This window comes from Parasteatoda tepidariorum, chromosome 10 (genome assembly GCF_982258835.1).
Source record: "Parasteatoda tepidariorum strain Cologne lab strain chromosome 10, Ptep-v5.0, whole genome shotgun sequence".
In the NCBI taxonomy this organism is placed as follows: domain Eukaryota; kingdom Metazoa; phylum Arthropoda; class Arachnida; order Araneae; family Theridiidae; genus Parasteatoda; species Parasteatoda tepidariorum.
In genome coordinates this window covers 21,014,640-21,031,228 of record NC_141764.1, presented here as the reverse complement: position 1 = coordinate 21,031,228, position 16,589 = coordinate 21,014,640, and the positions used below count along the sequence as shown (strand labels likewise).

The 16,589-nt window shown below is 28.3% G+C and overlaps 1 protein-coding gene across 1 annotated transcript in view; it reads right to left on the bottom strand.

Moving 5' to 3' along the window:
- The window catches only part of LOC107438537 (uncharacterized), a 119,742-nt gene extending 104,792 nt beyond the window's left edge, over positions 1-14,950 (bottom strand). Inside the window, exons 1-4 of the mRNA XM_087153486.1 lie at positions 14,801-14,950; positions 7,961-8,108; positions 5,050-5,192; positions 1,363-1,487 (exon numbers count right to left, since the gene is read on the bottom strand). Coding sequence (XP_087009612.1) covers positions 1,363-1,487; positions 5,050-5,192; positions 7,961-8,108; positions 14,801-14,892 — 508 coding nt within the window. The 5' untranslated portion in view covers positions 14,893-14,950. The remainder of the gene's footprint in view (positions 1-1,362; positions 1,488-5,049; positions 5,193-7,960; positions 8,109-14,800) is intronic.
- Positions 14,951-16,589: the final 1,639 nt, after the last annotated feature.

Genomic DNA, 16,589 nt, shown 5'->3' with positions numbered 1-16,589 from the left:
ATTTTAATTCCAGTATTAATTCTAATCCTACATCTCTAATCTAATCTACATTTCCAATCTACATTTTTTACGTGCATGAGCAGTATAAAATAGCTAAGTTTAATTTCTTACATATTGCACTGTTTTCAACGTATTCTTTTCAAATTTTAAGGCAAAAATTACTTAATTTTAAATTGCTTTAAGAATGTTGTTAAATTTTGTTGAATATTTTGAATGTTATAACAATAAAAGTAAGAATTTCTTTTTTTTATGAAAATCTCCATATCTCCATAAAAATCTAAGCTAGGCGTAAAAATTTTTTTACAATTATAGCATAAATTAACCAGAATAATTTTTAAAAGTTACAAAAAATTTAATACCACAATTTATGGCCCAGGTGATTAAAAACACTATTTTGAGCTTGTAATTTATTGTCGGTCCCTCTAACCTTTGAAAGTTAAAAACATCATTGATAAGTATGAGAAAGGGCATGATTTAAACATTTCTAAAGTTATGAAATGATTCTTGAATTATTTCGTGAAAAATATGAAAAAATATATTAGTGCTGAAATATTTCCATTATTTTGTCTCACCTTTTTATATGTACTATTCTACCAAAAGCGTGTAAATTAAATCCTTTTTTCTTTTAAAAAAGAAAGGGAAACTCTATTTAAAGACCTTGTGATAGTTTTTTAGTTATCATTAGATATTTTTGTCATATCCTTGAGATATTCCTTGAGATATTCCAATATTTTTGAGAGAAAAGAATGAAAAAGTAAAAAAACGCATTTCTAAAGAAAACATATTATTACTGCAATTTTATGTAAAAACATTGACACGTTAATCGCAGGATAGCATATGTTGTTTATATATTAATCGTATGAGATGAATTTGACATATATCACTACAGAAATTTTTTTTCTTTTTAGCTATTGCATAATATATTTCATTACCGATTTCAAAACTGTAATTGGCTTCTCTCAACAAGCTACTGTTATTTTATGTAAAATTTTTTGTCTATTTTTTAATGAAATGTACAAGTTTAAAAACATTCGATATAACAAAGGGTTGCATAAATGTTGCGACAAGTGTCTAGGGTAGTTAATGCATATCATCAGGAATAAAATTGTTTAATAACCTATGCCCTGCAAATTGTCGTACGTGGCTAGGACTGCTTCCTTATTATAAGCTAATTCTTTGTGTGTTTTTGAACAGTTTATAATAAGCCTAGCCACGCACAATGACATTTCGGGGCAAGAATTCTTCGAATAAAAAAGTTGATTAGCAAAGATATGTTTTTTTCCCTCAAAAACGTCTTTGGTAGAAGCTATATTTATAAAAAACACTATGCGCTGATTCCAGAAAATTGATAAAATTACTTACAAGCCCCGGCAGGTGCAGTTTCTGAGCTGGTGTTAGGCTTTCCAATCATAGAATTGAAAGTAAAACAGGAACTGACAATTGGGAACTCAGTTTTTGGACTAAACACCGAACGTGTAAAATGGCGCCTAAAAAGCAATATGATCATGTATGTAAAATTTAATTTTCAAATTTAGCGTTCAAGTACTATTACTTACGATTATCATACCTAAGTCACTTAAATATAAAGACTACTTTAATAAATAAACACAAATTACATTAGAAACAATTTTTTTAAAAAAAGGAAAGCATTCTCACTTTAGCCCGTTGTAAGTCAAGGGGTAATGGATGTTGAGGTTCCACAATTTCATGAGCAACGGCGTGACTATGACAAATTTGGTCCTGAAGCCTATACTTTCCAGACAAGATGGTACACATTGTTTTGAAGCTAGATGGGCTTTAAGCCTCCACTGGATCAAATCCCAATACCTTTGGATTTGCCTATTTTCATATGCCTTATAGATGTGTGTAAAAAATCCGAATTTAATCCATAAATTTAAAAAAAAAATTGAAATGTTAATGATTAACATTTAAGTGTTCTATCGGAAATTAATTAGTGAAAATAAAAGAACTGAAAAGTAATTCTATTAATCGCAATAACAAAATGAAATTATAAGTAATAATAATCAGTTATACTGATGGGTCTTGCGAGAATATTGTTAAAAAAATAGTGCAAATCTAATACAATTAACAATCTTTAATATGATCTTCAGTCCTTTTCATATAACGACTGACAGTTCATGTAAAACTGTTTAACAATGGGGTTATTTTGACCTTTTCTTGAATATGCACGTGAGCTTCGAAGCTTATTTTTTTATTTCTAGGTATACTACTTCAAAATTTCCTGCATTTCAGATGATTAGAGAACAAAATTACAGATATACCTAACTTGCTTCTAGATAAACTACTTTAAAATTTTACACATTTTTTCCGATTAGCAAAAATATTAATAATAATAATTATGGATATACCTGAAACAGCTAAAGGGGGTAAATTTGATTACTATAAAAAAAACGTTAATTTTTGAAGTTCAGTGCCTGTTTTTAACTTTGCCGAACTACAAACATTGTGAAGATAACGTGCAGAACAGAATTAAGTGTCCATGGAGTAGCAAAATTTGCCACGTGCAGCAGATTTTGGGAAAATATATGGTAGTTTCCATTTGATTACCGAAGTACACCTTAGTTGAGTTTCTATTTAATTATAATTTCGTTATTGCGTCTGAAGGAAACCCAAGATTATTAACAGCTATATTCGTTATTATTCTGGACCAGAATAAGAAGAAGTCATTGGGTGCCAAATCAGGGCAGTACGGCGGATGACCCATTAGTTCGATCTTTCGCTCCGTCAGAAATGCCTTTGTTTGAGTCGATGTGTGAGAGCTCGCATTGTCATGATGAAGAATGATTCGCCAGTTCTGCTTTTTTCGAATTTCTCCGATGACTTCTGGCAAACAAATGGTCGTGTACCATTCAGAATTGACCGTTCTGCGTTGCTCTAACGCCACTGTTGCCACATGATCGTTAATGCCGAAGAAACAGGCAATCATTTGTTTCCATGTGCCTCTTACTCGAACAACTTTTGTTGGTTTTGTCTCGTCTTGGAAGACCCATACAGTTGATTGCTGCTTTGTTTCCGGCTCATATGCATAGATCCATGATTCGTCACCTGTGTAGATGTTATACACAGCCTTTGATGTACCTTGAACGTATTTTTCCAACATTTCCTTGCACCAATCGACACGAGCCTTTTTTTGAGCGTTTGTCAGATTATGCGGGATCCAACGCGAACAATTTTTTTTGACGCTAATGTGTTCATGCAATATTTTATTGATGCTAGTCATACTAATGTCCAAAGACGCCTCTATCTCACGGTATGTCACATGACGTCTTGCATTATCAGTTCACGCACAGCATCGATCTTTTCTGGCACAACAACGGATTTCGGACGACCTGCACGGGATTCGTCCTGGATCGAGCATCGACCACGATTAAATTCGTTATACCAATTTTTTACAGTGCTGTAGGATGACGCTTTATCGCTGAATAAAGAGTTAAGTTCATGGAAGCACTCTTGTCTTGACAATCCACGTCGAAAGTTATGAAAAATAATGGCACGAAAATGTTCACGATTCAATTCCATTTTTTGAAAGAGAAGAACTTTTCAATTTACTATAAACAACACAAATGAAGCTATAATGGTAAATCGTCTACTGAATTTATGTTTAAAAATTTCAAACTTTCGATTAAAATTGTTTGCGGTCGCCTAGCAACACTTACTGTTGCCAAGGCCAGAAATATAAATAGCAACCCTCATATTACGTTCGAGTGACGTAACTATGGTTTCAACCGATACAAAATTCAAAGAAAAAAATGTTTTATGAATCGCAATCTCTATTTGTGCAATTTGAAAAAAAGGCAAATGATTTACAACCTAGAAAATGTGTTGTGCTTGAATCATGGAACAACACCTGAACTCCAGGCATTGTCATTCGTCTAAGTAAAACTTGCAAATGAATTTTCTCTTTGCAAAATATATAAAAAAAAATTCAAAAACCAAAGAAAAAATTGTTTGCTTCCTTTTATCATAGCGAATACATTCTTGTGTTTGTTGAAGGACTACAAATTAGAAAATTCAGTTCACAAAGTATAAAAAATGTGCCTTTCAGCATCACAAGGCACAGAATAAAAGGAATACTAGCTATGAGTATTTGTCGATATTTTGCCTATAAATAATGTGTCGATATTTTATAAATACTTTACCTTATTTAAAATTCGCAAGGACACCAAACTGTTTATTTTTACCCGTTCATAACATAACCTCGTCTTTCATCTCCACCGATTTTATCGCGTTGCCGCTTTGTATGTAGAGTGTGTTTGTATAGCATGTCTACTGTAAGAACTCCTCCTGCCACAAAGTCTGAGGCCAAGTTTTGCTATGGAAATTACAATAGCGCATTTCAGGGTAGGTAGCTTCTCTTCACTTTAGGGCTAACACAATAGACCCAAGAAGAAGATTTCTCTTTTCTCGCCGACCCAAACCTGCCACTAAAATCTGTTCTAAACAGAGACCTACATCCCACCCCTACTTAGAATAGTTATAGATAATCTAATCGTTACCATAGTCACCGCCACGGGTTCAAACTAATGACAAAGTTAGTTCTTACCTCAGACAAATTATACGTGGGAAGCATGTTGATTGCATTTTATTATTTCTAACAAACATTGCACTCCTTGTAAATAAAATAGGTTTGTCATGTTTTATGAGAATCCCCTTTCAGGACAGTTATTTTTCCCTCTCCGTTTCCATGATTTTGTTAAATCTAATTTTTTTTTGCCCTACGCTATTTCATTCTATTTATCTAAGGAAATGTACTGTCTTGGAAATAAAGCAAGACTTTGATAAACCATAGCACAGAAGAGGGGATAAGTATGGAATTATGGAGAGTAAGAAAATTGCATAGACATTTTTTCTATTAAGAAAGAGTATATAGGTTTTTATAGATCTCGTAGGCTTTTATTAATATTAGCCCTTCCAGCTTTTAAGTGCATTTTGTCCCAGAAAAGAGAATATTTACAGTTAATGTCTGATGCGATGGCTATCAGTAGTCTAATCAGAATTTAGGATTTAAAAATATCAGAATTTATGTACCGGCAGTCATCATCTTCACGAATATCATTCCCTGTTAATCCCAAAGTACAGCCAACGAACAAATCATTTGTCGTTTGAAGAAAAATGGTGTAGTTTTCAAAATCCATGGAATACAGCTCTTCATAAATTGACCTTGTGGGAAGCTTAAAAAAAGAAAGAAAAGTAGGAATTAGGACAAGAGAAAATTAAAAATGCTTTAGATAAATACCTTTAATAGTTTGTCGGTCTGTTTTTTAAAAAAAAATGCATTTGTAACACTCATTTGAAATATCAAATGAAAAAATTTCCTTAAATTAGGAAATTTTTTTTTGTAAAGTGAACAATACTTAAATAACAGAAACGTCAAAGCTGATGTCACTACTCTTATTAGTCCACTGAATTTATTTATTTTTATATTTTTTCTGGTGGTGCTGCACACGAATCCACTTCTTGAGATTGAAATATTTTTTTTGTGAAACACATTTTCCTCTAAGGAAAACCTGGAAAAATCTAGTTTTTTCGTTATACAGTTTTTTTGGTCTTTAATATATAAGCTTCTGCTAACAGTTTTGAAAGTTAGAGGAAATTTCCTGCCACAACTATACCTACAATGCATCCGTAGGGCCAATCAACGTAGAAAGAATAGAATATTGTTGCAATCACTGGTTACCCATTGGTCATAATGTTTTGCCAAAGATTGGTTTTCAATTCCTGTCTGATATATGTTTCTCAAGACGTCATAAAATTCTTTTCCTTCTTCAGTATTCATATTCATATTAAAGTCGCCACCAAAACAGTAATTATGAATAAGTTAATCGACAAAAAGACAAAAGATTCTTAAAAATATTATATAAAAACATTAAAAATGCTCGCTGGTAAAAAAAAAAGAAGTTCCAAAATGCTCGTCTGTTTTTTTTATTAATGATTATGTTATTGCCTTTTAAATTGCCACGAGCTCTGCATCATAAATGCTAGAGTTATTGGTGAGTCTGATGGAGGCCACCTCAATAGTCTCACCATCCAGTTTCACAATCATGCCAGAGCTGGTAGTTGCATAAGCTTTAGTTATGAGTATTAGCGAAGACCTTAGGATGGAATTTAATTTATCATTGATCCTATTAGTATTACGATACCAGACATTGGCGGCATATAAAATAATGCGTTCTGTGGACCGCAGGTAGATGGTTTTTAAGTATTTTTGGCTGAAGTCCCCAGGTCGCCCTGGCCACCCTTTTAATAAGATTATTAAAGTTTCCTACTCTCTCCTTGACCTGGTTAAGATGAGGTTTCCAGGTCAAGCCTTGGTCAAGTAAAATACCCAGGTATTTAAGAGTTTGGACCTGTTTAATTGAATATGTATGATTATTGCTCATTTTAATATTCGGTGGTCTTCCGATTTTCTTTCTACTCTTGGGAAATGTGATGCAATACGTCTTATTGTCACCAAATTTGAGTTTATAAGCATTAGCCCATTCCGAGAGTTCGGTAAGACAGCGGGTGGCTAGTTGGTCAAATCGATATAAAATTGGGTGTCTCAACAACATAACAAGATCATCCGCGAAAGCTATTAAGCGGCAATCATTAAAATCAACATCGATGAAATCATTAAAATTAATATGGTTAAAATGATGGAAAACAGTGTTGATATAAATAAGCCACAACACCGGCAGAGATTATATATATGTAGTCTAAAATCATTGCACTGCTTCAAGTGTCTTGTAGTGTCATTGCATAGTACACTCAAACTGTGGCTTTTTTATTTTCCTTGGTGACAAAGCTTCGAAAAACAGTGTCGCTAAACCACGGGCGGAAGAAAGTTTTCAAGTCAAATCCTTACCTCGATTTTTATATTTAAAATTTAAAGAAAGATGAGTTTTGAAAAACCTAGAGCAAACCATTTGTTTTTTAAGTGCCGAATAAAAAGTTTTCAAAATAAATATAATCACTTAACAAATTATTGCAGGATTAATTTTCCACTGCCTAGCTGCAATAACATATTTGCATTTAGATATTTTGAAAACTATTTTCCTCATCATTTAAAACGAAAAGGTTTAAATTACTTTACGCGAACTCGTTTTTTACAATGCTTTAAATACTATTTAACTTCCGTAGGTTTAAGACAATTTACTTCTAAGGTTTTTATTTTTTTCCCTTTTTCCGTCTAGGCAGACATGTTTATATAACTGCTTAAATATTTATTTGAATGTTATAGTAGTCACTCAGTCCTAAAAATAAAATTAGATAAAGAAATAAACTCATTTTTGCAAACTAATGATTTTTTGTAGCGTACTTGCATCCAGTTTCATCAAACCTTGCATCTATCCTATATATAAATATTTCAGATTACGTGATGCTCAAACCAAACTGTTCACTAAATCTGTGTTGTTCTCAGATAATATAATGGTAGACAAGCAGCACGTGAGAGAGATTAAATGAAAAGGAAAACGCCTGTGATATTCCTTTATAATTTCCAGACATAATTTATTTAAATTATAAACTTAATAAAGGGAAACTTATTTCGGTTCTCTTATACTTTGAATTTAAAAACAGTATATCTGCGACAAACATAGTATATACATGTTATATTTTTACTTTAATAAAAACCATTTAAATTTTAATATAAAGTGTTCCAGAAGTCTCTTAAAATTTTAAAGGAAGTATATTCTTAGTATCTTTTAATATTTCAAGTGTCCCAGTTTTTTTTTAGAAAACTTTTTTATTTCCAAATAAAATAAAACAAGAGTTATGTATATCAATTTTTAGATAAAATCATCTTTAACAAAAAGTTTTACGGAAAGTGGACTTCAAGTTTTTATTGAAATAAAGCCAAATTGAAATAAAATTAAAAGAAATGTCATTTATGCTTGCTAAATATACCGTGTATGCCAGCACAATTAATTAATTTTTTGATATGGAATTTTTTGGAACTTACTTCCTGAGAATTAGGGTCATATATTTCACCCCTGGAACAATATCTTTTATGAAAGCATTCACATAAATTCCGGTATTCCTTAAATTGAGATGGGCGTAGACATCTTTCATGAAATCTCGGATCTGAACAAATGGCGCGTGATTTAAATCTGAAAACCAAACAGTTATAATTTATTAGTCTCATTAAAAATGTATTTATTTATTGAATTCATGAAAGTGTGAAATTATGGAAATAACACCTGTTCCTCTAAGCAATCATCGTGACTGTAAGAAAATAATCAAATATTATCTCCGAAAAATGGATTTTTTTTAATCCATTAAAGCAAAGGCTCTCAAATTGTGGATCTATTTAATTAAGTTAACCAGCAAAATGTAAAAAATATTTATTATCAACTAACAACAGATCGAGTTCTTACTATACTGTGTTTCGCAGAGGAAAATTTATGGTGAACAATAAACACAGGAAGGCGGGTCAGCATAAAGTATCAAATAATGACTTTAAATAGCATGAAAATTAATAAAGCATTGCTAATCTTATCCCGTAATAAGACTTAACATATTTTTCAATTTTTACTTTAATTGTTTCCTATTAATTTATGTCAAAGAAAGAGTAATACAGTATATTTAGCATTTTAATAATTTATGGTTACTAAATACCAGCGTGAAACAGCGGTGTGTTTTTCAGCATCCTCAAAACACGCCTCACTTCTAAACAATAATTCGTGAAATTCACACTTATTTGCAATTACTTAGATCTATTAGGGAAACAGGTATTTATCAATAGTAGTATATATATGCGGGTCCTGGGCCACTTTCTCACACTTTCTCGCGCACGTTTAATAAAATCGTATAATTCAAAGAAAATTGATTAAAAAGGATTGAAAAACTTAATTTTTTATTAAATATATATAAAATTATAAAAACACCTTTTTCTTCTATTTTGGTCCTAGCACTTCATCACGCACACCTTGGCGCACGCTCGCGCACGTTTAATAAAATTGTATAATTCAAAGAAAAGTGATTAAAAAAGTAAATTTTTATATACTGCATTATAATATTTTAATTAAATATATATAAAATGATAAAAACACTTTTTTATAGAAAAAGTTCATTTTCCTAATAGATTGTGCCTGGCCCACGCTTTGGCGCACGAGTCTACTTGTTGATTTAATTGTTTTTATATTAAAGTATATATGTATTTTCCATCAATTAATCCTTCATAATAAAATACATAACCACCTTCATTTATTTCTTGAATTGCTTTGTCCGAAAGTTCTCCATGTTTCTTTTTCAGAAAATATTCTTTCACTTCATTTAGTTCCACAGTTATTTTCACAACTACACTATCACCATACTTTGTTTTTATTTTTCTTAATGATATCAGTTTATATTTCCCCGGTTTTAAATCTTTCAATTTGAATATCGGGCTGTCGCTTCTGAGACTATTGAATTCTCCCATTTATTAAGAAACATTTTCATAATGTCCTAATGCTCTTGTGTGAATTCCATCTTCTAATATGTATCTCTTATCATCTGATGCTGATAGAGATTTTTTATTTACTTGAACCGAAAATATGTTATGTTTAGTACTTCTAATTAAATTCATTGTTCGAAAATGATCGCTTTTATTAAATAAGCATTCTTTATAATCTTCGAAGGAGATTCTATTTTTAACCACACATTTTTTCACACCTTTAAATTTTTTAATTACTTTTTCTGATACTTTTAAGGCATACATTTTTGCTCTTAGTCCAATAAACTCAGTCATTATTTTACCAGAGTTTTCATCTTTCATTTTACCCAATACCTTCTTATTTATTCTTTCAAGGCCATATATATTATTTTCTTTATAATCTGATGTATCAAAATAATTAATCATACCTTTCATGTCATTATAAAAATCTGAAGTCCTGATATCATAAATATAGCTGTCTGTATCTTGATATAATAATGTAATATTTTCATTATATTTAGGTTTCATAACATCATAATGAAAGTCGTACATTAGATATTTAGATAAATCTAAAATACTCATTCCAACATAAATAGGTTTATCAAAGAGGACTTTGTTTTTGTTCATATGAATAGCAACTAAATTCTCTTCAAAAATGGTTCTTCCTTTAAAATTTGGTTTAGCAATGAGTTTTTGAGCCTTCTTTGCATTACAACACAGTTTTATATCTACTCTTTTTCTAATATTTTCCATAGTTTTTCCAAATACAGAATTATTCATCAGCTTATAGAAATCTTTTTCAAATTCATTAGTTGCTTTAGTCCTCATTTCAGTATTTTTATCTATATATTTCTTTAACCAATCAGATTGATTAAATTTTAATACTCTATGCACTTTTTTAAGTTTTAATTCCATTTTCAAACATTGTTTTAAATTTCTATAATGAATTACATAATTCTCTTTATCATATAAAGTTGTTAATAATTTACTTTGTTTTGAACCATCAGGTATTCTATTCTCAGGTGCTAAAGGTAAGTCAGAATGTTTATCATGTAATTCTTTAGGATATTCTAAATCGACTTCTAGTATGTAACCTTTTTCAGATATGTCAGAGGTTTCTAAAATAGCTTCTATATTATTTAGCTTTATCCATTCAAATCCATCGTATGGCAGATATTGACTCATGGCCCACCCGTATAAATTATTTGCATCTAGATACATTAAATAATTTGAATCTTTATTTGTATCGTAATCTTCCATATATTTATTATTTGCTTTTGCATATCTGTTGCAGCATTGAGATATTCCACCTCTAGTACCTTTCTCAAGCATTAGGATCATATCATAATCATTCAATAATTGTAGTTTTACTTTAGTTACTTTTAGCATTGAATCCCATGATAAGCCAGGAGATGTAAAATACCAAGCTGGATCTAATTTATAGATTTTTAAACAGACATCTCTAAAATTTTCAAATATATCTGAAAGTATCAAAACATCTGTTTTCACATAAAGGTCTGAATACTCACCCATATTTTTAATATTAAAAGTTTTCCAAACATTTTGGGCATGTTTATAATCTTCATCTGATATATCACATTCATTCAGTTTGTTATAAAATTCTTCTTTCGGTGGTAATTTATTTATTTTACATTTCACCCATGAATCCATATAGTCATAAGGATATACACCTTTTCTAACAACTAGATCAAATAATTCATTTTTAAAAAATTTAGACGTTTCTCTGTATTGCTCTTTCGATAAATTTTTGGACAAGCTATCTATGCTACTAGCCATAAATCTAAACGAGTCTACAAATCTTAATTTCAAAAATCCAATTTTTTTGCTAAATGATATGTATTTTTCTTCAGTATTTGGAATTAAATCAATATTTTTTTCATCATAACCAAGTCCTTTAACGAATAAATGAGCATCATATCCTGTTAAATTATGAATAAAAACTGGTACAAAGTTTGGATTTTTATAGTTTAAATTACATGATTCATGAGCTGGACCTCTATATTTACCGGTTAAATGATCATGATCTCTTACCTTTACTTTATCTATTATCTCACTTTTGCATATATGACATTTATTATTTTTTTCAAAATGTCTTTCCTCATCTTCACTCATTTGAATTGGTTTGATGTTCTTATAAATTTTTTCAATTTCTTCTGTTTCTTCTTTTAACATTTTACAAAATATATTTGCAGCATCTGGTCCCCTATAAATAACTGTATCTTTATAATACTGATGTTCATATTTTATATAATAACAAAAACTCATCGGTTCATACTTTTGATATTTCATAGTGTAAGAGTTTTCTTTATTTGGTTGGCAGTTATCAATTTTTCTTGTCAAACATTCAAAATCTGCATAAATTACGAATGGTATTCTCAATGAATGATTATATTTTGAAAATTCAATTAATTTATTTTTATCAGGCATCTGAATCTTTACAGCTTTATTATTTTTACAATCAACCATATGAGTTTCAAGTTTTTTTGTTGAATAAAAATAGGTTAAACACCTATCACACAAATAGATTTTACCTTTATGGTTATTTTGTTGGGAAACAACCAATTTACTTAAATTTTTAACCCAGCAATAATGATTTTCGAAATAAAAGAGATTGATATGTTTCTCTAACTTATTTTTTGTTATTTGTAATGTATAAACTGAACTATCATAACTGTAAACATTGATCGATACATTATTTAATTTTTCAAATTTTTGAATATCGCTCAGAGCCACTGGAAATTCGATTCCTTTAAAATTTAGTTCCTTTTCAAATTGTGTATATTTTGTAACTCTTTCCCCATGTTCCTCAACAGGATGCAAGGCAGATAATACAGCCCACATAAAACATTTATTGTCTTTATTTTGAACATTTATTATAGCTTTTTTATTCTTTATTTTCACTGGCAATTCTACGTATGATGAACCTCTAAGAGGATTATATTTATTAATTCTAAGTTCTAGTTTATAAATTTCAGATATGTGCCAGCCAGATCCTTTAGCCTCGAACTCTTCCATTTCTCTCAATAATTTATCAATTACTTCATCATAATATTGATTTAAATCAGTTGATTTCAATATTATCTCATTAACAGTTTTAAACGAAAATTCTTGAAACTCACATTCATTTCTTACAAATTGACAAAATAATTTGAAATTTACTTTCAGCTCTTGTACAATAACCAATTCTTTTAATTTATCAATAATCACACTTCGTAAAAATTTTAAAAATTCTGAAGCGTTTTTAAAACCAGGTTTATTTTCCAAAGAATACGTCTTTAATCTACCTTCATAAGCTGTTTCAATCTCTTTGATACCCTTTTGATAAAATTCATTTATATGACTTTCATTATGGTCTTCAAGATGAGTTTCTTTATAATAATGACCGCAAATATCACATTTAATTTGTTTTTCTCTTGGTTCCCTCGGTTGAGTAAATATATCATCATCAAAGGAAGTGAAAAGTTTTTTAAATCTACTTGAAAACTTATTATCAATTATAAAATTAATAAGATCTGATTTTTTTAGTTTATAATAGTTATGATAATTGTGTGATTTACAATATTCTCTCAACTCCTTAACTGTCGTCAATTTTAATTCTTGCTCCATTTATTAAGAAACATTTTTTTAAATATTTTTTCTTCATGAAAATAAATCCTTGTGGAACGGAAACAAAGCTAAAAATGAGTGTTTCATATGATAACTGCTTTCTAAATGTCTTTGTGAGAAAAAGTAAACTCTTTTCCACATTCACACATAATTTTTTTATACTTTCTCATAGAATCGCAACTTTTACAATAACTTTGAAGATAAAATTTATTTATTTTTTTAGATTTATAAAACTCATCAACTGATTTCGTAACTAAACAATTTCTACATTTCTTTTCAAGCTCCATTTATAAGGTAATATTTTTTTAAATAGTCTTTAAGAAACGAATTCCAAATTTCATCATAAATGTTTTGTTTTTTAGGACTACCTAACTTAATATTGTTCGAAATATTATAATATTCACATATCTTTTTCATAAAATATTTATAATTTAAACTCTTTTTAAAATACATATAATCTAAAAATTTTAAAAACATTTCATCTGCTTCAACTGTAAAAATCAAGTTCAATTTTCTTTTTAACTTTTTAAAAAAACTAATTCTGGAATTGTATCTCTGTTTTAAAAAAATATCAAACCTTTCGTATCGTAAAAATATACATCTTCTTCTGAATCGTAACTTATTTTTTTATTCTTAATTTGTTTAAATATCTCTGTATAAACATTTTCCATTTATTTAAAAAAATATTTAAATATGTGTTCTTTCTTTCTATTGCGCAATCACAGCCACCGAGATGGCTTTTATTGCTCAATTTCTATGAGAGCCATATAGATAGCTCTCTTACGTCACAGACCTTATTACGCAATCATTACTTCCCTTTGAAAAGCCACTGCGGTAGCTTCTGAACAGGAAGTTATCTTATGACATCATTTCCTTTTGAAAAGCCGCCGAAGTGGCTTTCAAACAGGAAATAAGGGTATACATATATTTATATATCCATTCTTAATTAGTATGAATTTTAATAATTTAAAAAGTACAATAATATATTAAATTTTATATATAATTATGAAATTTTAGGTGTAGAAGTATTTACTCATTAAAATTTTACACAACTAAAGAAAAATTATAAGAAATTTTTAATTGATAATAATATTGATTTCAAAATTATAGAATATAATAATTATGATTTTAAAATTATAGAATATATTTTATGTGAAATAATAAAGAATGGATATATACAATGTATAAAAAATACCTTCACTAAATGGCTAACACATCTTTATTTATCTCATTCCATCCAATCTTTCTTTTTATGAGGAAACATTTCGCAAGACATCAGCTTTTCCGAATCTTTTTTAAAACAATTAAGACTAAAGGAATTTTTCAAAAGTTAATTCAACAGATAGGAAGATCGAAGCTTTAAATTAATAAACTTAGAAAATAAAGTCTTATTATTTTTAGTTATCTAAAATAATAATAATAAATAAAGTAAAGTCTAAAATAATAATAAAAAATAAATAATAATAATAAATAAAATAATAATAATAAATAAATAATAATAATAATAATATAATTTTTTACTTTAAATAAGTCAGAAACTTTACGTTAAATAAGAAAATTTAAAATAAGAATAATTAGTATAAGAAAATTTAAAATAAGAAATATTTAAGTAATTCGTTTAATAAAACTATAAGTAATTCATTTTCAGAATAATAAAATACAATAAGAATTAAAAAACATGTAGGAAAAATACTTTGAAAATACAAAAAAAAAAAAAAAAAGAAAAGAATAATTTAATATAATAATCTTAAATATAATAACCTACTCCCTCGACGATTTGAACTCAAATGAACGAACACGGAAGTAAAATGATATCGAAACGCGTAGAAACTTCTAGAAGGAAACGACGTCATTTCGATGAATCATTTGTTGCTCGACTGATTTGAAATAAAAGCATTTATAGAAATGTTTGTTATGAGCAAATTAAAGATAGTTATTATTATGGATTGTTTGGAGATTTTAAATTAATAATAAAAAGTGGTTAGAAAATAAAGAATCTAAAGAGTTAATTTTATATTCATTATTTTATGAAATTAAAGGTAGAAGAATTAAAATATAATGGGATTTCTAAGGATTTAATTACAATGTTGGATTTCACCTGAATTTTCTAAAAAAGTAAACGATGTAGTAATTAATTATTATGCTAATAAATTTAATGATAATGATAAACTTCAAAAGAAATTAGATATAATAAAAATTAAAATGAATGACTTAAAAATAAAAAATGAAAAACACCTAAAACATCTCAACCTCATGTTTACAATAATAGAAAAGAATAAAAATGATTCTGATTATCATTATTATGTTATTAGAGGTTTATATAATAAAACTATACGAGATTTAAAATTTAGATAAAAATAGCTCATGAAATTCAATATAATCCGAATGCTATTAATTTATTTAACAGAATAAAAGAAAATATTATACTAAATTTAATCATTTAAAATTAAAAGATTATGATATGGAAAGATTTAAAAATGATATAATTCAATTGATTCCTAAATTAGAATAATATTTTTTTCATCTATCCAACTATTAAATTCTTCAGGGTAACCAACCCATTTCACTAATAATTTATTTCCTTTCCTTCTTATTATTTTTTCAATCTTATATGTTTCATTTTTCTTATTATATTTTACTAATTCTTTTTCATAATAAGTTCCTTTAATTTCTTCACCATTTAAATCTTTCACTCTATAAGTTATAGGATCTGTTTTCAATATTTCAGATATTATAAAAATTTCTTCTGTAAATGTAGGGGATGATAACCTCTGGTAAATGTTTCTTTATATTTTGAAATTCTAACTTTATCGCCTATTTTAAACTTTGGTTTCTTTATTTCTTTTTTAGAAAATAAATTATTGTATACGATACTTTCATTTTCTGTCCGACTGGCTTGTGAGGGCGTCATTTTAATAGATCGATGATAAGAATTATTATAATTATAAACTAATTTATCTATTACTTCTAAGTATTTATTTGTATTATTTGCTGCCATATATTTTCTTATTTTTCCATTAATTGTTCGATTAAATCTTTCAACAATAGAACATTTTATTTCAACATTTTCAGTAGTAAACCAGTGAATATTATTATCTTTGAATAATTTTTGAGTATCTTTATTTATAAATTCCGTACCTTTATCCGTTTGTAGTTTCTCTGGAATTCGTTCTTTAAATATTAACTTGAAAGCATTTGATACTTCTTCGCTTGTTTTTCTTTTTATTGGAATAACCCAAGCATATTTACTAAACATATCAATAACTGTTAAAATATAATTAACTCCACTATTATATTTACTAAATGGTTTTATAAATAATAAATCGGCTTGCCATTGATCATCAATATGTGAAACGTAACATCTCCTTCTTCTAAATTTACGAATAATTGGTTTATGTCTAGTATAAACATCTTGTTCATGTAAAAAATCTGTAATTTGTTTTTGAGATAAAACTGTTTTTCTTTTTAATTCATTGATACCACAATAACCTTTTTCGGGATCATAATATACTGTTTCTATGACCCCGTTTTCTTTAAAAAAGTACTTTTT